The sequence below is a fragment of the Zalophus californianus genome, chromosome 15 (genome assembly GCF_009762305.2).
Source record: "Zalophus californianus isolate mZalCal1 chromosome 15, mZalCal1.pri.v2, whole genome shotgun sequence".
In the NCBI taxonomy this organism is placed as follows: Eukaryota; Metazoa; Chordata; class Mammalia; order Carnivora; family Otariidae; genus Zalophus; species Zalophus californianus.
Window position 1 is genome coordinate 88,286,579 of NC_045609.1, and position 14,507 is coordinate 88,301,085.

The 14,507-nt window shown below is 54.3% G+C and overlaps 1 protein-coding gene across 1 annotated transcript in view; it reads right to left on the reverse strand.

Moving 5' to 3' along the window:
- The window catches only part of CFAP46 (cilia and flagella associated protein 46), a 102,704-nt gene that overhangs the window by 58,120 nt on the left and 30,077 nt on the right, over positions 1-14,507 (reverse strand). Inside the window, 7 exon segments of the mRNA XM_027597015.2 lie at positions 8,219-8,385; positions 8,573-8,680; positions 9,274-9,423; positions 9,787-9,952; positions 11,175-11,387; positions 12,687-12,820; positions 13,707-13,834. Coding sequence (XP_027452816.2) covers positions 8,219-8,385; positions 8,573-8,680; positions 9,274-9,423; positions 9,787-9,952; positions 11,175-11,387; positions 12,687-12,820; positions 13,707-13,834 — 1,066 coding nt within the window.

A 14,507-nucleotide genomic window follows, 5' to 3' on the forward strand; every position in this document is an offset into this window, starting at 1 on the left:
AACTCCACTCCCTGTGCCCCAGTGAGTGTGGTCTCAGAGGGCCTCCACTGTGTGCCGAGAGCCCAGTCCTATACGTTTCCGACTCAAAGCAATGTCAAGAAGGCCGTGAGGTCCGTTCTCCCTCAGTGCTTACTATCCTAGCCACACCGTGGCTTGTGCGCATATAACACCATGTACACTAAGATGTCACCCCCTGCCCAGCGCTGGAGGGGAGCAAATCCCCGAAACTCCACTCAGGGGGCACTGGACTTATTCTAGGAGAAATATACTGGTTCCTGGGCAGACTCCCTCCATGGGCCACCTGAGTCTTTATTTTTGAAGTGTGTCTTGAAAATAGCTTCTAGTTGGGTCTTACTTATTGTATCCAGTGGGATAAACCCTGCATATTTAACTGGAGTGCTGGTCCATTTACATTTAGTAGATTCATGGACGTGGCTGCGGTTGAATCTTCCATTATGCTTTGCTTTCCTTTCATCCCATATGTTGTTTCTTTCCTCCCCATTTTTGGGTTGTTTGAATATTTTTTAGCATTCCATTTTGTCTCCACTATTGGATTTTTAGTTATACTTTTTTGTTTTATTATGTTTTAGGACTTGCTCTAGAGATTACAACATACACCCTTAACTAGTCACAGTCTAGCTTGGATTAATGTTCTATCATTTCACAGGTGATGTCAGAACTCTGAACAGTATACTTCTGTGTACCTCATTCCTATCATTTGTGTTATCATGGTCATGCATCTTACTTCTACATTTATTAATAATCCCACAATTCAATGTACTTTGGTTTTAAACAGGCAAATGTCTTTTAAAGAACTGAAGAACTGAGGGTGAAAGCCTTTTATATTTACTTACACATTCACCACTTTGGGTACTCTCCATGGCTTCTTGGACCAGCTTTCCACCTGCTATCATCTTCCTTTAGCCTGAAGAATTTCTTTTGGCATCTCTTCTAGGAATGGATTATCTTACCTTTAGTTTATCTTAAAACGTCTTGATTTTGCCTTCATTTTCTGAAGGCTATTCTTGGACATGGAATTCTAGATTGACAGGCTTTTCTTTTTTATCACTTAAAGTGTTAGGCAGTCTGCATTGTTTCTGCTAAGAAGTCTGCAGTTTTAACTTTGCTTTCCTATATGTAATGTATCTATTTGCCTTCTGACTTCTTTCTAATGATTTCTCATTACCTTTGGTCTGCAGCCATCTGGCTACAGTGAAAATAGGTGTGGTTTTCTTTGTGTTTATCCTGCCTGGAGTCATTGAAAGTCTTGGATCTCTGGGTTGATGTTTTTAACTGAATTCAAAAAAATGTAAACTAGTCTATCTTCAAATATGTGTATTTCTGCCTCCCTCTCTTGCCTCTGTCCTGAGACTCCCTTTACACGTGTGTTAGGCCACTTGATTATGCCCCACATGTTGCCAAAGTTCTGTTCATTTTGCTTTTCTGTCTTCCCTGTGCTTTGGTTTCAGTACCCTGTTGACCTGCATTCAGAGTTACTTATCACATTTTCAGTGTTCAGACATTAAGCTCTCCCAGTAATATTTCCAGATACTGAATTTGTCAGTTCTAGAATTTCCAATTAGTTCTTTCTTACAGTTTTCATTTCTTTGTTGAAATTCCCCACTTGTATACTAGTTTTTCCACTAAAAATATATTCTTGTATTTATAATGGTTTTTTTAATTTAAATTTTAAATTTGTTGTCTGCTAATTCCAAAATTTGTGTCATATATGGGTCCGTTGACAGTTTCTCTGAGGTAAAAATAAATAAATCTTTAAAAAAATAGAATAGAAATTTATTTTTACTTCAGAGAGAGAGAAAGTGTGAGCAGGAACAGGGGAGAGGGGAGAGAAAGACAGACAAGCAGACTCCCCACTCAGTGGGGAGCCCGACGCGGGGCTCAATCCCGGCACCCTGGGATCACAACCTGAGCCGAAAGCAGATGCCTAACCCACTGAGCCACGCAGGCGTCCAACTGTTTCTATTCTATTGACTGTGTTATCTCCTGGTATGGGAGAACATTTTCATGTTTTTTTCATGTGTCTAGTAATTTTTTATCTTATGCTGGACACTGTAAGGACTATATTGTTGAAAGTATACTGTTGGGAGTGTGGATGATGTTGCCTTCCTTTAAAAGAAAGTTGGGTGGGGCGCCTGGGTGGCTCAGTCGTTAAGCGTCTGCCTTCAGCTCAGGTCATGATCCCGGGGTCCTGGGATCGAGCCCCACATCGGGCTCCCTGCCAGGCGGGAAGCCTGTTTCTCCCTCTCTCACTCCCCGTGCTTGTGTTCCATCTCTTGCTGTCTCTCTCTCTCTGTCAAATAAATAAAATCTTAATAAATAAAAGAAGGTTGGGTTTTGTTCTGACAGGCAGTTAATTTACTGGTGGCTCAGCTTATCTTATCAAGATTGGAATGAGACTTTTTAGGGCAAGTCTACGATAGCCCTTATAGCCCTATTCCTAAGGTGTGATCTTTTTGAATGCCTGGCAAGTTCAGTGAAGCCTCCCTGACTCTTGTTGGTCAATTCCACCATCTCTTTTTAGCTCAGAGACCACACTTCAGTGCCTGTGAGCACACATGCTCTGTCCAGTAACCTCCTCTCTCACATCATATCCTGTAAATGTCAGCTGCCTCAGCAGCCCCCGGCATGGATCCCTGTTTTACCCCAGTATGTCTTCTGTCTGGGCTCCACTCCCCAGCGCTGGTATTTGAACAGTCCTCCAACCCCACCTGGAAGAAAGTAAGGGTGAATGTGGAGCCAGCCCACTTTTGATGTTCCCTTCTTGCAAAAATTTCTGCTTTGGACCATCTGTGGTCCAATGCCTGAAAATGATTATTTCATGTATTTTGTTGAGCTTTCCAGTTTTTTTCTTTTTCGTAGAACAAGAGTATATTATCTGTTACTGTATCATGGCCAGAAATGTAGAAAAGGGACTTTCAAATTTGTATGAAGACCCAACACTGATGATTATGTTAAATAAAAATGTTGAACCAAGTACAAATGTCCCGAATATTCGTAGACTACTTCTTTTTAACCTATTTTGTGTCTATTTTAGGGATCCACATGAAATTTCTTATTAATGTATATTCCTTCACATTGATAGTGTGAATGTGGAAATTATTCTGGTACTAAACACTCAGAGGTGAAAATAGTAATTGATTAGTAACTGTATTATTTTTCACCAAGAACTAAAAATTATTTTTACTATTTAATATGAAGTGCTATTATAAAATTACTCTGTGACCAATTCCACACTAGAGTTTCTTCATATAACTTGCAAAATGGAAAAATTAGCACAAAAATTTGAAATATGTGTAATTAAAAAAAAATCATCTGCAGTGCATGCCATGTGGCTGAGTGTGACCATGTATCCTGCTTGCCCAGGCACAGGGTCCAGTGCTCTGAGTGCCCAGCAAGATCACTACAAAGTGTGGCATCTCTTACAGAACCAAGGACCACTGCTGTGTGTCCCTCCAGCCGCCTAGCACAGAGTAGCATTCCTAGACACAGCTAGCACCCAGCTGTGGTTGGATGCATGGCCAGAACCCCAGTCAAAGCCAGGCTAGATGGGCAATTCCACCACATGCAGTGACAGTGGTGACCACTAGAGGACAGCGACGTTCCACAAATGTTTTCAAAAGTCAACGTGGAAATTAAATTTTTATAGTACCTGTATTTCCCTATTACTCTACGTATATACTTATATTTTTATCTTAGTATAAGATTTATCATTCTAAAATAAAACTCAATTTAAGAATCACTGATGAAGGGGCGCCTGGGTGGCTCAGTCGTTAAGCGTCTGCCCTCGGCTCAGGTCACAGTCCCAGGGTCCTGTGGTCGAGCCCCGCATGGGGCTCCCTGCTCAGCAGGAAGCCTGCTTCTCCCTCTCCCACTCCCCCTGCTTGTGTTCCCTCTCTCGCTGTGTCTCTCTCTGTCAAATAAATAAAATCTTTTTAAAAAAATAAAGTCACTCTGATAAAAAAAAAAAAAGAATCAGTGATGAAGAATGGCAAAGCCAGGGCACACATACTTCCTTACCTGCCCCGTCCTCCTGACCAGCCTTCGGCCAGCAGCGCAGGGCGTCTTAGCCCAACTACAGAAGGACTAACGCAGTGGCACTCACGTACCAACTCCTTCTGTAACAATGTCTTCGCAGTTTTTCTCTTTTCAAATAACTTCTGAATTGTTATCAAAGTGGCACCTGCACATGGTAAGGAATAACTACCTCCTACCTGGCTCCCAGTGCTGTTCCCCAGAGGGAATGACTTCTAAATACCCAGCCCGGTCCTCCGTAGGCATGCGCTGGCCTCTAAAACCCTGGCATCTCACTTGATTCCCAACATACCAACTTCACACGTCCCCCGTGGAGCTCTTCCATGATCCATGGAAGCTTAAATTACTCAGACCCTCCCAACTTATGAATACGGCTGATTACAGCATTATTTTAATTCCCCTATTTATCGTCTTTGTACCTTAAAATACTATACTAGCTCCAGGTCTTGAGGACCCTGAGCCGGTGACACTGGACTGCTCACCTTCTCAGGCAAGGACGTTATCACATTCCCCTCCCTTCCAGACACGCCCCTCCCCCACTAAGGCGCGTCGTTTGCACTTTTACTTTTGTATTGTCAAAACTGGTAACAGTTAGCTTTTGCTAAGTAATCACAAAGAGGTTTCCTTTGTCAAAATGTTAATCCTAAAACTAAAGTATCAGTGAACACCGTGATTAACGCAAATGTTTTTCACTGAGGAGTCAAGCTGTGTACGACTTACGTGTCTTCTGGAGTTTCCAACTGGCTTTTTCTCCATTGTATTTTTTCCTTTATCACAACACCTTGGGTCGTCTCTCTTCCCTGCCCTTAACTTGCCAGGCCCTCCTCCATCCTGCTCCAGTTTAGACAGGTGGCTCTCTCAGCTAGCAGTGCAGCTGGACAACTTTTCTGGGTTGAATCTATTATTTCCAACATCCCACATATTTCTCTTTTTTTGGTTTATTACCCTTGTTTTTCTAGAGCATATCCTTCAAGGAACTTTCTAAAAACAGGTGTGTGGGACATATATATTCTAGGTCTCTGTCCATCTAAAAATGGCTTTCCACACCCATAGACTTGACTGAAAGTTTGGGTGAGTTAGAATTCTAGGCTCAAAATTATTTCCACCTAGAAAGCTCCATTTTCCCCCTGCCTTCCAGTGATGGGTTCTCAGAAGCCTGTCGCACTTCTGTCTCCTGCGACCTTGTTGGACCCTCCGTCTGTGGTGACTCGACGTGTCCCCGTGGTCTGCACGTGAGGGTCTCTTCGCTCCCCTTGCTGCGCATTGGTGGCAGGGCCACTCACGAGGTGGGCCGTGTGCCTGGGGGCCTCTCCTCATCACCCCCACTCAAACTTTTTCTCAAGAGCCCTCTCTGCTCCTTCTGGAGTTCCAAAAGTTAAATGTCCCACGTGTCTTCTGGCTTCTGTCATGCTTTCTGTACGTCTGTCCTTCTTCATCTACTCCTGTGAGATTTCCTCACGGAATTTATGCTCAAGAGATCTTCGGTCATTCATTATTCCCTTTCCACAGCAACACTGTACTTTACCTCTTAAATGCTGCACCTTCTCAGATATGTTGAGGGGTTTTCTTGATGTTCTCTGATCGTTGTGCAGTCGTGCATCAGAGTAATTTTCCCTATTTAAGAGCGTGGCTAGGATGCTGCTGGGGCGCTCTCGGTACATGGCTTCGGCCCATCTGCTGATGGGCATAGCCTTATGCAGGTTGGCGGAGAGCTGGTGGCGGGTGGGGCACCCCTGACGCCCTGCCCAGGGCCAGACTTCCGGCAGCAGCCAGGTGCTCTGTCCAGGCTGCTGCACATCCTGTCTCAGCGCATGGGTGCTGGCGTGGGCTGAGGCCAGCAGCATGCAGCCTCCCTGCAGCCCTCGAGCTGCTTGGCCAGAGACTGCCCCTCCGTCCCCACCTGCTATACGGTAAGCCTGGGTGGGAAGTTGCAAAGTTACTCTTATTACAGATTGTTGAAAAAGATAATGTCTGGCCTCTGAGCACCGTCAAATACACCATCACCAAAACCAGTCCACACTGTTTTGGAGGAAGGGTCACTCATGATGGAAAGGCCCTCAGTGCGGTGGTGAGAAACAACAGGCCCCATCATTCACCTTTGCTTTCCCAGGGAGCCTTTCTGACATCCCCACGGCTGGGGGACGGTGGGCACAGGTATCTTGGGCAAGGCTGGCAGGGACATGTCCCAAACGCTCAGCTCCTCGAGGGGCTTAGTCAACTGCGTGCCTGTAGATTGCCGGCTCCTACCACTTTCCAAGAGCCCTTGCCCTCCGCCCGCCCACCTTTCCTCCTCTCTCGTGGGGAAACCTCATCCAGCTCCACCTCATCCCAACAGATATTCACGGCTTGGGCACTCTGGAGGCCTATGCCTCGGCTTCTAGTGACCCCTGGGCCTCAGAGGTGCAGCCTTGAGCTCCGGGCTCCCTCAGGGGCAGCCCTGTCTTGACGGGTCGTGCAGCCCAGGGTCCTAGGCATCCACCCTGACTTTCCCTGCGGGGCCACCTTGTCACCTGCTCTGCTCTCCGCTTGGTTGGGCCAGTGCCTGCAGCCCCCCAGCAGGACTTTATGGCCATGTGTCCACCCCCTCCCCACCCTGGCTGCCCCCAGAGCGAGCTTCCTGTGCCCCCGTGTGGCCGGAGTTCCTCTTCGCGCTGGGTCTCCTGTCTCGACCTGCTACTCCCCCAGGCCAAGCCTCTGCACTAGAGCGTCCCATCTGAGGAGGGCGGGCCCTGGTGGGCACACACCGCCCCAGCCCGGTCACCACGCTGTGGCCACCCCGGGGGAAGGGGTTATAACAGAAAGTTGGCGGCTGAAGTGCAAGACTGTCTTCTGTTCTTGGGGCAGCTGGTGCTCACGTAGGCTCTCAGAATGGGGGGGGGCCTCTCCTGCTGCCCCATGGCCTGGGGGCTCTGGTCACCCTGTGCTGCGCCCATCTCGGGGACGCGCACTCACAGGGACCACGGCTGACTCTTCTGGAAATTTCCGGTGTGCTCCTGCTGACAGAGTGGGTGCCATGCTCACATCCGAGAGGCAATGTCCAGTGGTGTCTGGGAATGTGGGCTTGTAGAACCAGACGCCTGGGTCCAATCCCAGCTCTGCACCTGCCAGCAGGGTGGCCTCAGGCCAGTGGCTTGGCCTCTACCTGCCTCAGTTTCTCTCATCAAAGTGGGAGCCATGGTGCCTACCAGAAAGCTGCTCCTGGGAGTGAACGAGGCAATGCCGCAGAGCCCTTCAGGCACACCGTGCCCGTGGTGCACCAGCCTCTGCCGGCCCCTGCGCTGAGGCCCTGGCCACGGGCTGGTCGGCGGTGTGAAGACACCTCAGGTGGCACATCGTGCACATCGGGCGTGTCTGATGCAGGCCGTGCAGCTGCTGCTAAGATATGGTGGATGCATTCCCGTCCCTGGGATTCGGAGTGAGAGACAGACCACCCCCCAACTACCAATCACGCTGCTGCGGCAGGCAGCCTGAGACGGGGCCGCCGCCCGAGGCTGGGGCCACAGGGCTGGCAGGCACACCTGGGATCTGGCCTTGGACAACCAGACCTGCTGTTTGGCCAGCACGAACGTCTTCATACCCTTGGGTCGGTGATTTCGTTGTTTTCAGGAAAATAACCCGAAAAGAACCTCAAGGGAAGATGTCTTTACCTCAGAAACATTTACAACAGCCACAGATTTGGAACAGCCTCACACTCACAAGTAGGGAAAGTCTCAGCATCACCGTGGCCTGTGGGGAGCAGGGAGCGGGCAGCGACCCCTGAATGTATGTGGCCTAGTCACAGTTACCGGAATCAAAGCTCAGAGTCCCTCGGGAATGGCAGACAGCTGATCCGGGAGCCCCTTTCCGCCTCCGTGCCTGTCACGTCACAACCAGGGAGGCCGGTGAGGCCTCAGGGCCCTGGACACAGCTCTCGGGGGCCATGGCTGCTGAGGCCGTCCTGGCTGACGGAGTTGGCAGGCGGAGGTGGCGTGGACGCACAGGCGAGGCTGGGAAACTGGCTGGGATGAGCCGGGGCCTGGTGAGGGGCTGGCGCTCGCGCTGTGACCTCTGCCCTCCTTGTTTCTCAGTGCTGCACACAACGTGTGACATGAACACCTCACGTACCCCTCCTGACCTTTGGGGAATCATCGGGACACCAGGAGACCGATGCTAGGAGGCTACTTACGGGCTACACATCCTCAGGTACCGAATGCCCATCTGGATGGCCTTCTGCGAGCAGAGCATGGTGACCTCGTAGTCGTGGGCCGCGTGCGCAAAGTGGGTCAGCCGCATGAGGGTCTGCAGCTCCACCAGGGGGTCCGACCAGCTGCACTCGGAAGCCATCTTCACCAACTTCCCGGGGGGGCGGGGAGAAGGGGTGTCTGTTAGCGTGGAGAAGGCACACAGGGGAGCTCCCACGTGGCATCAAAGGTCGCTCCACACGGCGCCAAGTCTGCCCCCTGAGGCAAGGCCCCCTGACCCCGGCTCTGTGTCGGAGCCGCAGGTTCCAATGAGCGGCCTCGGGTCGGGGGACGCCTACCTGGGCCAAGGGGGGCACGGTGAAGTCCATGAGGCCCAGCCCATTGCCGGAGTACATCTCCAGAGCAACGAGGACTCGCGTCACCGAGTTGATGTCCTCGTCAGGACTCTAGGGGAAGGGAGCGTAAGCGTCCCTCAGCCCAGAGTGCAGGGACATGCTGGGACACGTCAGCATAGTGGCGACCACCAGAGCCACTGCGGGGTCTCTCAAGATCCCTTTTCCAGGCAGGAGGGCCGGTGGCTGGGCTGGCCAGCATGATGGGGCTGCACTCCCATGGCCCCGGTGCCCACTCTGACTGCCCACCAACTCAGAACCCACGTCTGTGGGAGCAGAGGCTGTGGGCCCCCACCCCTCTCCACTCCAGGTCCCTGCTCAGCCCCCACAGCCTCGGGCTCCCAGCTCAGGGGCCTCCCTCCAGCCTGAGGGCCCCTCCACATAAGGCCACAGGACTAAGGAGAGGATGCCATGGCCGGGGTGGTGACCTCACTGGGGACAGACTTTCCTGGAGGGCAAGCACTGCTCTGCCAGAGGAGGGAGTGCTCCCCAGTGCACACCGCTGCCCAGGTTGGCGAGGCCCCAGGCGGGAGGCAAGGGAAGATTCATCAGGAGGCTCCTGTCCCGCAGGTCTGGGCACATGGGACGAGCCTCCCCAAGCCCCCGGGCACTCCCAGATGCTGGCTAGCACCCCAGGGTACGGGCACCTGCTCGTCCATGCCCAGCCGTGGCCCAATCTGCTGCTGCAGCAGCTGCTTGGCCTTCACCCAGGTGGCAATGAGCTGCTGCCGGGCGCTGGTGGGCACCGCCTCCTCGGGCACAGTCCCGTCCGTCAGGCTCAGGGCAAACTCGCAGACCTAAAGCACACAGGTCCTTGCTCATATGACCTGAATTTTACAGGGAAACCTGAGCCGAGACCCAAATGATTAAGACTCAGTGGACATGGCTCCTGGCCAGACCACATCGGTGGTTTTAAGCAGGCTCCAGTCCTGAGGCCGGGTGGCCTGACCCCCACCTACAGCCGGTGGCCTGCGGCCTCCCCGAGAACGTCCAGGGCTCTCCTGTTTCCTTATGTTTAGAGAACTGCATGTTTCCCACTGCTCCTTGCCCTGCACCCCGTTTCCTGGCCGTGGAAAGCCCACCTCCTAACTGTTCTGCCATCTGTCACCTCTGCTAATGGAGTGAGGGTCTCCCAGCCTCGCGTGGGGTGGGGGTTGTACCTCCACCGCAGTCCTGACTTCAGAGCTGGCTACCGAGTCCAGTGGTATGTGAAACAGGTTCGAGCGCACGGGTCTTTTAGATTTTTCTGGCACTTGGGCTGGAATCCAGTTAAGAATCAAGCCTCGAGCCAATGCATTGCAGAGCATCACCAGCATGGTGGGGTCTCTGGAAAGCAACGCACCGGCGGTGAGAGCACACGCCCACGCACAGACTCAAGCAGAGGCAGACGCGCGGACCTCAGGAGTCCTGGCTCTCATCTTGCTGGGCCCCGGTTCATGGAGTTGTTCTCAGACCTTCCAGGGGACACTGGCTGTGACGAGGGCCACACTGGGGACGCCTCAGTCCCCCGCCACAGGTGGCCTTCACACAGAGGGCGCCCCCACCCACCCCGTGCCAGGTGGGCGGGCTCCTCAGGGCGTCACTGGGGGCTGGACGGAGAGGCCCACCTGGCCTCTGTGCTGGCTCTGGAGCGTCTGCCCATCCGGCCTTACTCATGCCTCAGGCATGCCCATGGGTCAATTAAAATGGTCCATGTGTCAAGAATCAGGGACTCAAAGTCTGATCCCCAACCACGATGGCACTTTGCAGGGGAGCTGCCGGGGGGAGACGCTGGTGTCCGCGGGGTCCCGGCAGGCGCTCGAGTCAGAGGGGCGTCTGTGCGGCCTGCTGAGCAGTTCCGGATCTCGCGGTCCATTTTTGTTGTTTGTCACTTACAAAAATCCACACACACATTGCTACATTCCAGCCCATTGTAACGTCTCTACCTCAGTATCTGATGCAAAAATCTAAAATCTTACTGCTCAGACTAAAAGCCAAACCAACAACAACAAACGAGAGTCCTGAAATGTCACCCTCGTCAGGCAAACTTTAACCCGACTTGATGGTTTCAAATGTTTAATTTTAGCTCAAAGGCTCACATCCACCTGCATAAGAAAGCACACACATGTAGCAGATTTCCAACCCTCTCCAAAACGAGAGTGAGATTCGTAGATGGGGTTGCTCTTTCCTTCCATTTTCCCAAGGGACTTGGGTCTCAGCAAACAGTCCTTAAAATCCTTCTGTCTGGAACAGAGTGAGGCCGGCAGGAATCTGTGCGGGGCGCTGCGGGGGGCCGAGGGGGGCTGCATGTGGGCGAGGGTGAGCATCTGCTTGGAGATGCTTGAGCAGCCCTCCCTGTGTCCCCACAGGTTTCCCCATGTCCCTGTCACCACCACACACCAGCCAACAGCGGCCCCACCATTCAGCAGGAGGGCGGGGGTGGGGGTTGTCCCAGGGCAGCACGTGTGACCCCCCAGTTCCCAGGCCTGAATCGAGGTCTCTCGGGGCATCAGGATGAAGCCAGCCCAGGAGGTCAGGAGTGCACGCAGTGCCCGCCAGCCACACCTACCCGTTGTGGCCTGTGGCCTTGACGATGCTCAGGAGGTGGTCCAGGGTGTCCACAAGCTCCTTCTGCCTCCCAGCCATGATGAGGTGGTGGTTGTGGTTCAGGACGTAGACCACGGCATTCTGCACAATCCAGCCCTCCTGGATCTCCTGTCCGATCTCAGCAGACCGCAACCAGCTGTGCATGGCGCTCTGCGACAGACTCTCGATCCAGGTCCTGCACCACAATGCACCCCGTCAAGCTCTTCCTTTGGAACAGGACCTTTCTCAAATGGCCAACATGACATCTGCCAACAGCCCAGCTGTCTGCGGTGTCTGGGGTCAGAAAGGTGCCCCTGCTGGGGCTGCCTGCTGGACCCACCACGTTCCCTCCTGGGGCCCAGCTCTGCCCAGCATCCCGTCCCCCAGCTGGACGTTGTCCCTCAGCACTGAGTTCCCACACACGCAGATCACACCCTCCCACTCTGTGCCTCGCCCGCAAACCTCCCTCTGGGCCCCCGGCCGCCTGTCCACCTCTGCAGCCTCACCCTCCCCCCCCCTCCCTGCAGGGCAGCCCATTCTCTTGGACCCATGTTCCCAACACCTTTTTGGTAAAGGGCCAAACAGCAAGTATTCTAGGCTTCGTGAGCCACAGGTAGTCTCTGTGGCACCTTTTTCTCTTTTTTATTTTACAAATGTTTAATACATCAAAACCACTCTTAGCGCGTGGGCTGTACAGAAGCAGCCGTGGGTCAGGTGTGGCCTGGGCCGTGGTTTACTGAGCCTCCTCCCCTGCAGGCGGGGCCCTCAACAGGCATGGCATGCCCCCGCCATGTGGCAGCAGGCTCCCGGGGGCAGAGGCCCAGGCTGTGCTCCGTGCGACGCTCTGAGGACTGAGGCAAAGACACCCGTCCATGTAACAAACACCGAGACAAACGTTATGTGCGCAAAACGAACGTGCCACCCGCCATGGGAGCGGGCGGCGGCCAAGAGCCTGTTCGCTGGTGGAACCGACAGGGAAAGTGGCTCACCGCTTTCCTCGATGGCTCCTGTGAGATGTATGGATAGCCACTCGTTACCACGTTCTCTTTTAAAAATTAGATCAAAGACGACTAAAACCCATCACGTTAACACCGCACCTCAAACTCGTGCCTGTTTCTGTGGTGGCGGCTCACGTGTCATGTCTTCTGGGCTGTCCTCTACACAAAGTGCTCCTTCCCATCCACACTCAGGATGACAGAGGCCCAGACACGTGGGCCGGTCCCGTGGGAGAGCGGACCACAGCCCCTCCGGTGAGCAAGCCACCCCTCCTCCACACTCCCGCCACGAAGACCGTCCCCTGCTCTCCTGTTCTCACTAATAACACCCTAACTGGGAGGACCCATAGGTGTCACACACAACACAAGCCACACACGTGGTCCAGGCGCAGCCACCCCCCGGATCTGTGCCCTGATGCCCCTGGCCACCCAGCCCACGCTCTGTGGACCAGCCGGGCCCGCAGCTGCTGGGGACGCCTGGGCCCTGTCAGGCCACCTACTGGTACGTGGTCCACTGTGCGTTGTCCTCCGGGGACTCGACTGTGTATCCGGCTGAGTGCTGGCTCAGGTCCTCCGGGGGGTGCGGATGGTTATTTAGGTCCACACCCTCTGAGCGCAGCAACTGGACAGTGGCCTGCAGAGGAAGTGTGCGGCAGGAGCGGTCGGGGCGTGGGCAGGCCCTGTGATGAACCCCATGGTCTTCTCAGCGTGCCCCCCCCCACCTGCCCCATAAATCCTGTGTCTCAGGAAGAGAAGGCCCGTTCTAAGGGCACAGTCCCGGTCACGCCATTGCTCAGACACCGTCACTTCTGGGCGTCTGTCCCCTGCCCCTGGTCACTCTGCGAGTGTGCGGAGATACTGACGGCGGCTGAGGGCACCGGCATGGGTGGAGGGGCCGGCCGCACAAAGGGGGCTGGGGAGGGTGGACGGTCCTGCTGCCACCTGCTGTCGGCTCACCAGCACCAGGCTCTGCCCCATCGTCATCGTGTCCCTAGCTCACGGCACAGACTCCATCATTCAGTGAGGCTCTAGCCCCACGGACCCCAAGACAAACAGTCCAAAGTGGCCCCAACAATGATGGAGTTACAAGATGTCACCACGGTCGCCTCCCTGAGTGGAGGTGCAGGTGGCGTGGCAGAGAGCTCAGCCCCGCGGCCCCAGCGCTGACCCTGGGGTCTCTGCGTGCTCACTGCAGGAGGCAACGGTGAACCCCGGAAAGGCCGGCCCACCTCTGATGAGAGTAGATAAAACATGCACACCTCACTCAAAGTGCGGTTGAAGCAAACACCCCCAAAATGCAACCGTCACCTTAGTACTTCCAGAACTTTGGGTTCCAGATTGAGAAATGATTTCTAGGGAAAAATATGTATTGACACATAATCACAATACGTTTGTGAACCCAGGAAAACGCCCCTCCTCTGCACTGCTGCTTCAGGAGACGGTCTCACGGGGAGCGCCCCACCCTGGTCCAGGCGCCCATGCTGAGTGCACACCCGCGATGCCACGGAGCAGGGACGCACCTCTGCACTGATGAACCCCACCTCCGCGAACTTCCGGAGCAGGCTGGGGGACACCTGCCTCTGCAGGGTGGCCTCCGCCTGGCCCCAGGCCTCCTGGGTCTGGCTGTCTCCAGCCTTCTTCTTCTTTCCTGAGGGAAAGGGTCGCGCTCTAGCCTCGCTCTGACATGCTTGTCTCTTCTAGCAAACAAAGTACAAGGATTCCTGGCCCAGGAAGGGGCCGGAGGAAACCCCCCCAGTGGGCAGGGCTCGCCTGAGGGGGGTGACTAGGGCACCCCGACAACACATTCTGGGTTTTGCTCGTGCAGTTCTGCCACTCGAGAAGCCCCCAGCCCCGTGGAGCCTGCGGTACCCACGTCCCTGGCCATCTGGGACCCCTGGCACCTCCCTGTGTCCTGTCTACTAGACCAGAACTCCTCTGGGGAGCTGGCCCCCACACTCCCGAGAAAGTCGCCTGGCCACGCTCGGCCACGGTCACCCCTGCCCTCTGCCCTCTGCCCCCAGGCTCCCAGCCCAGCGGCCTCGGTTTTCTTGCTCATAGCAGGTGCCTTCCCCTTTCTGAGCCCCTGATGACCTCGAGTGACCCGAGCCAGGGGTCAAGGGTGAGACAGCTGCATGGAGGGCCTGATGGGTCACGGTGAGCTGGGTCCCAGCAGAGATACACTGACCCGCACCGCGGCCTCCACTGGGAGTCTGTCCCACCGACCACCCTGTGCTGAGAGCCCTGCCCAGCCGCTGCCCGCAGCGCCATGGCCTCTCGGCTCCGGGCTTCAGAGAAGGCGCAAAGCCCCGAGCGGTGTCCGG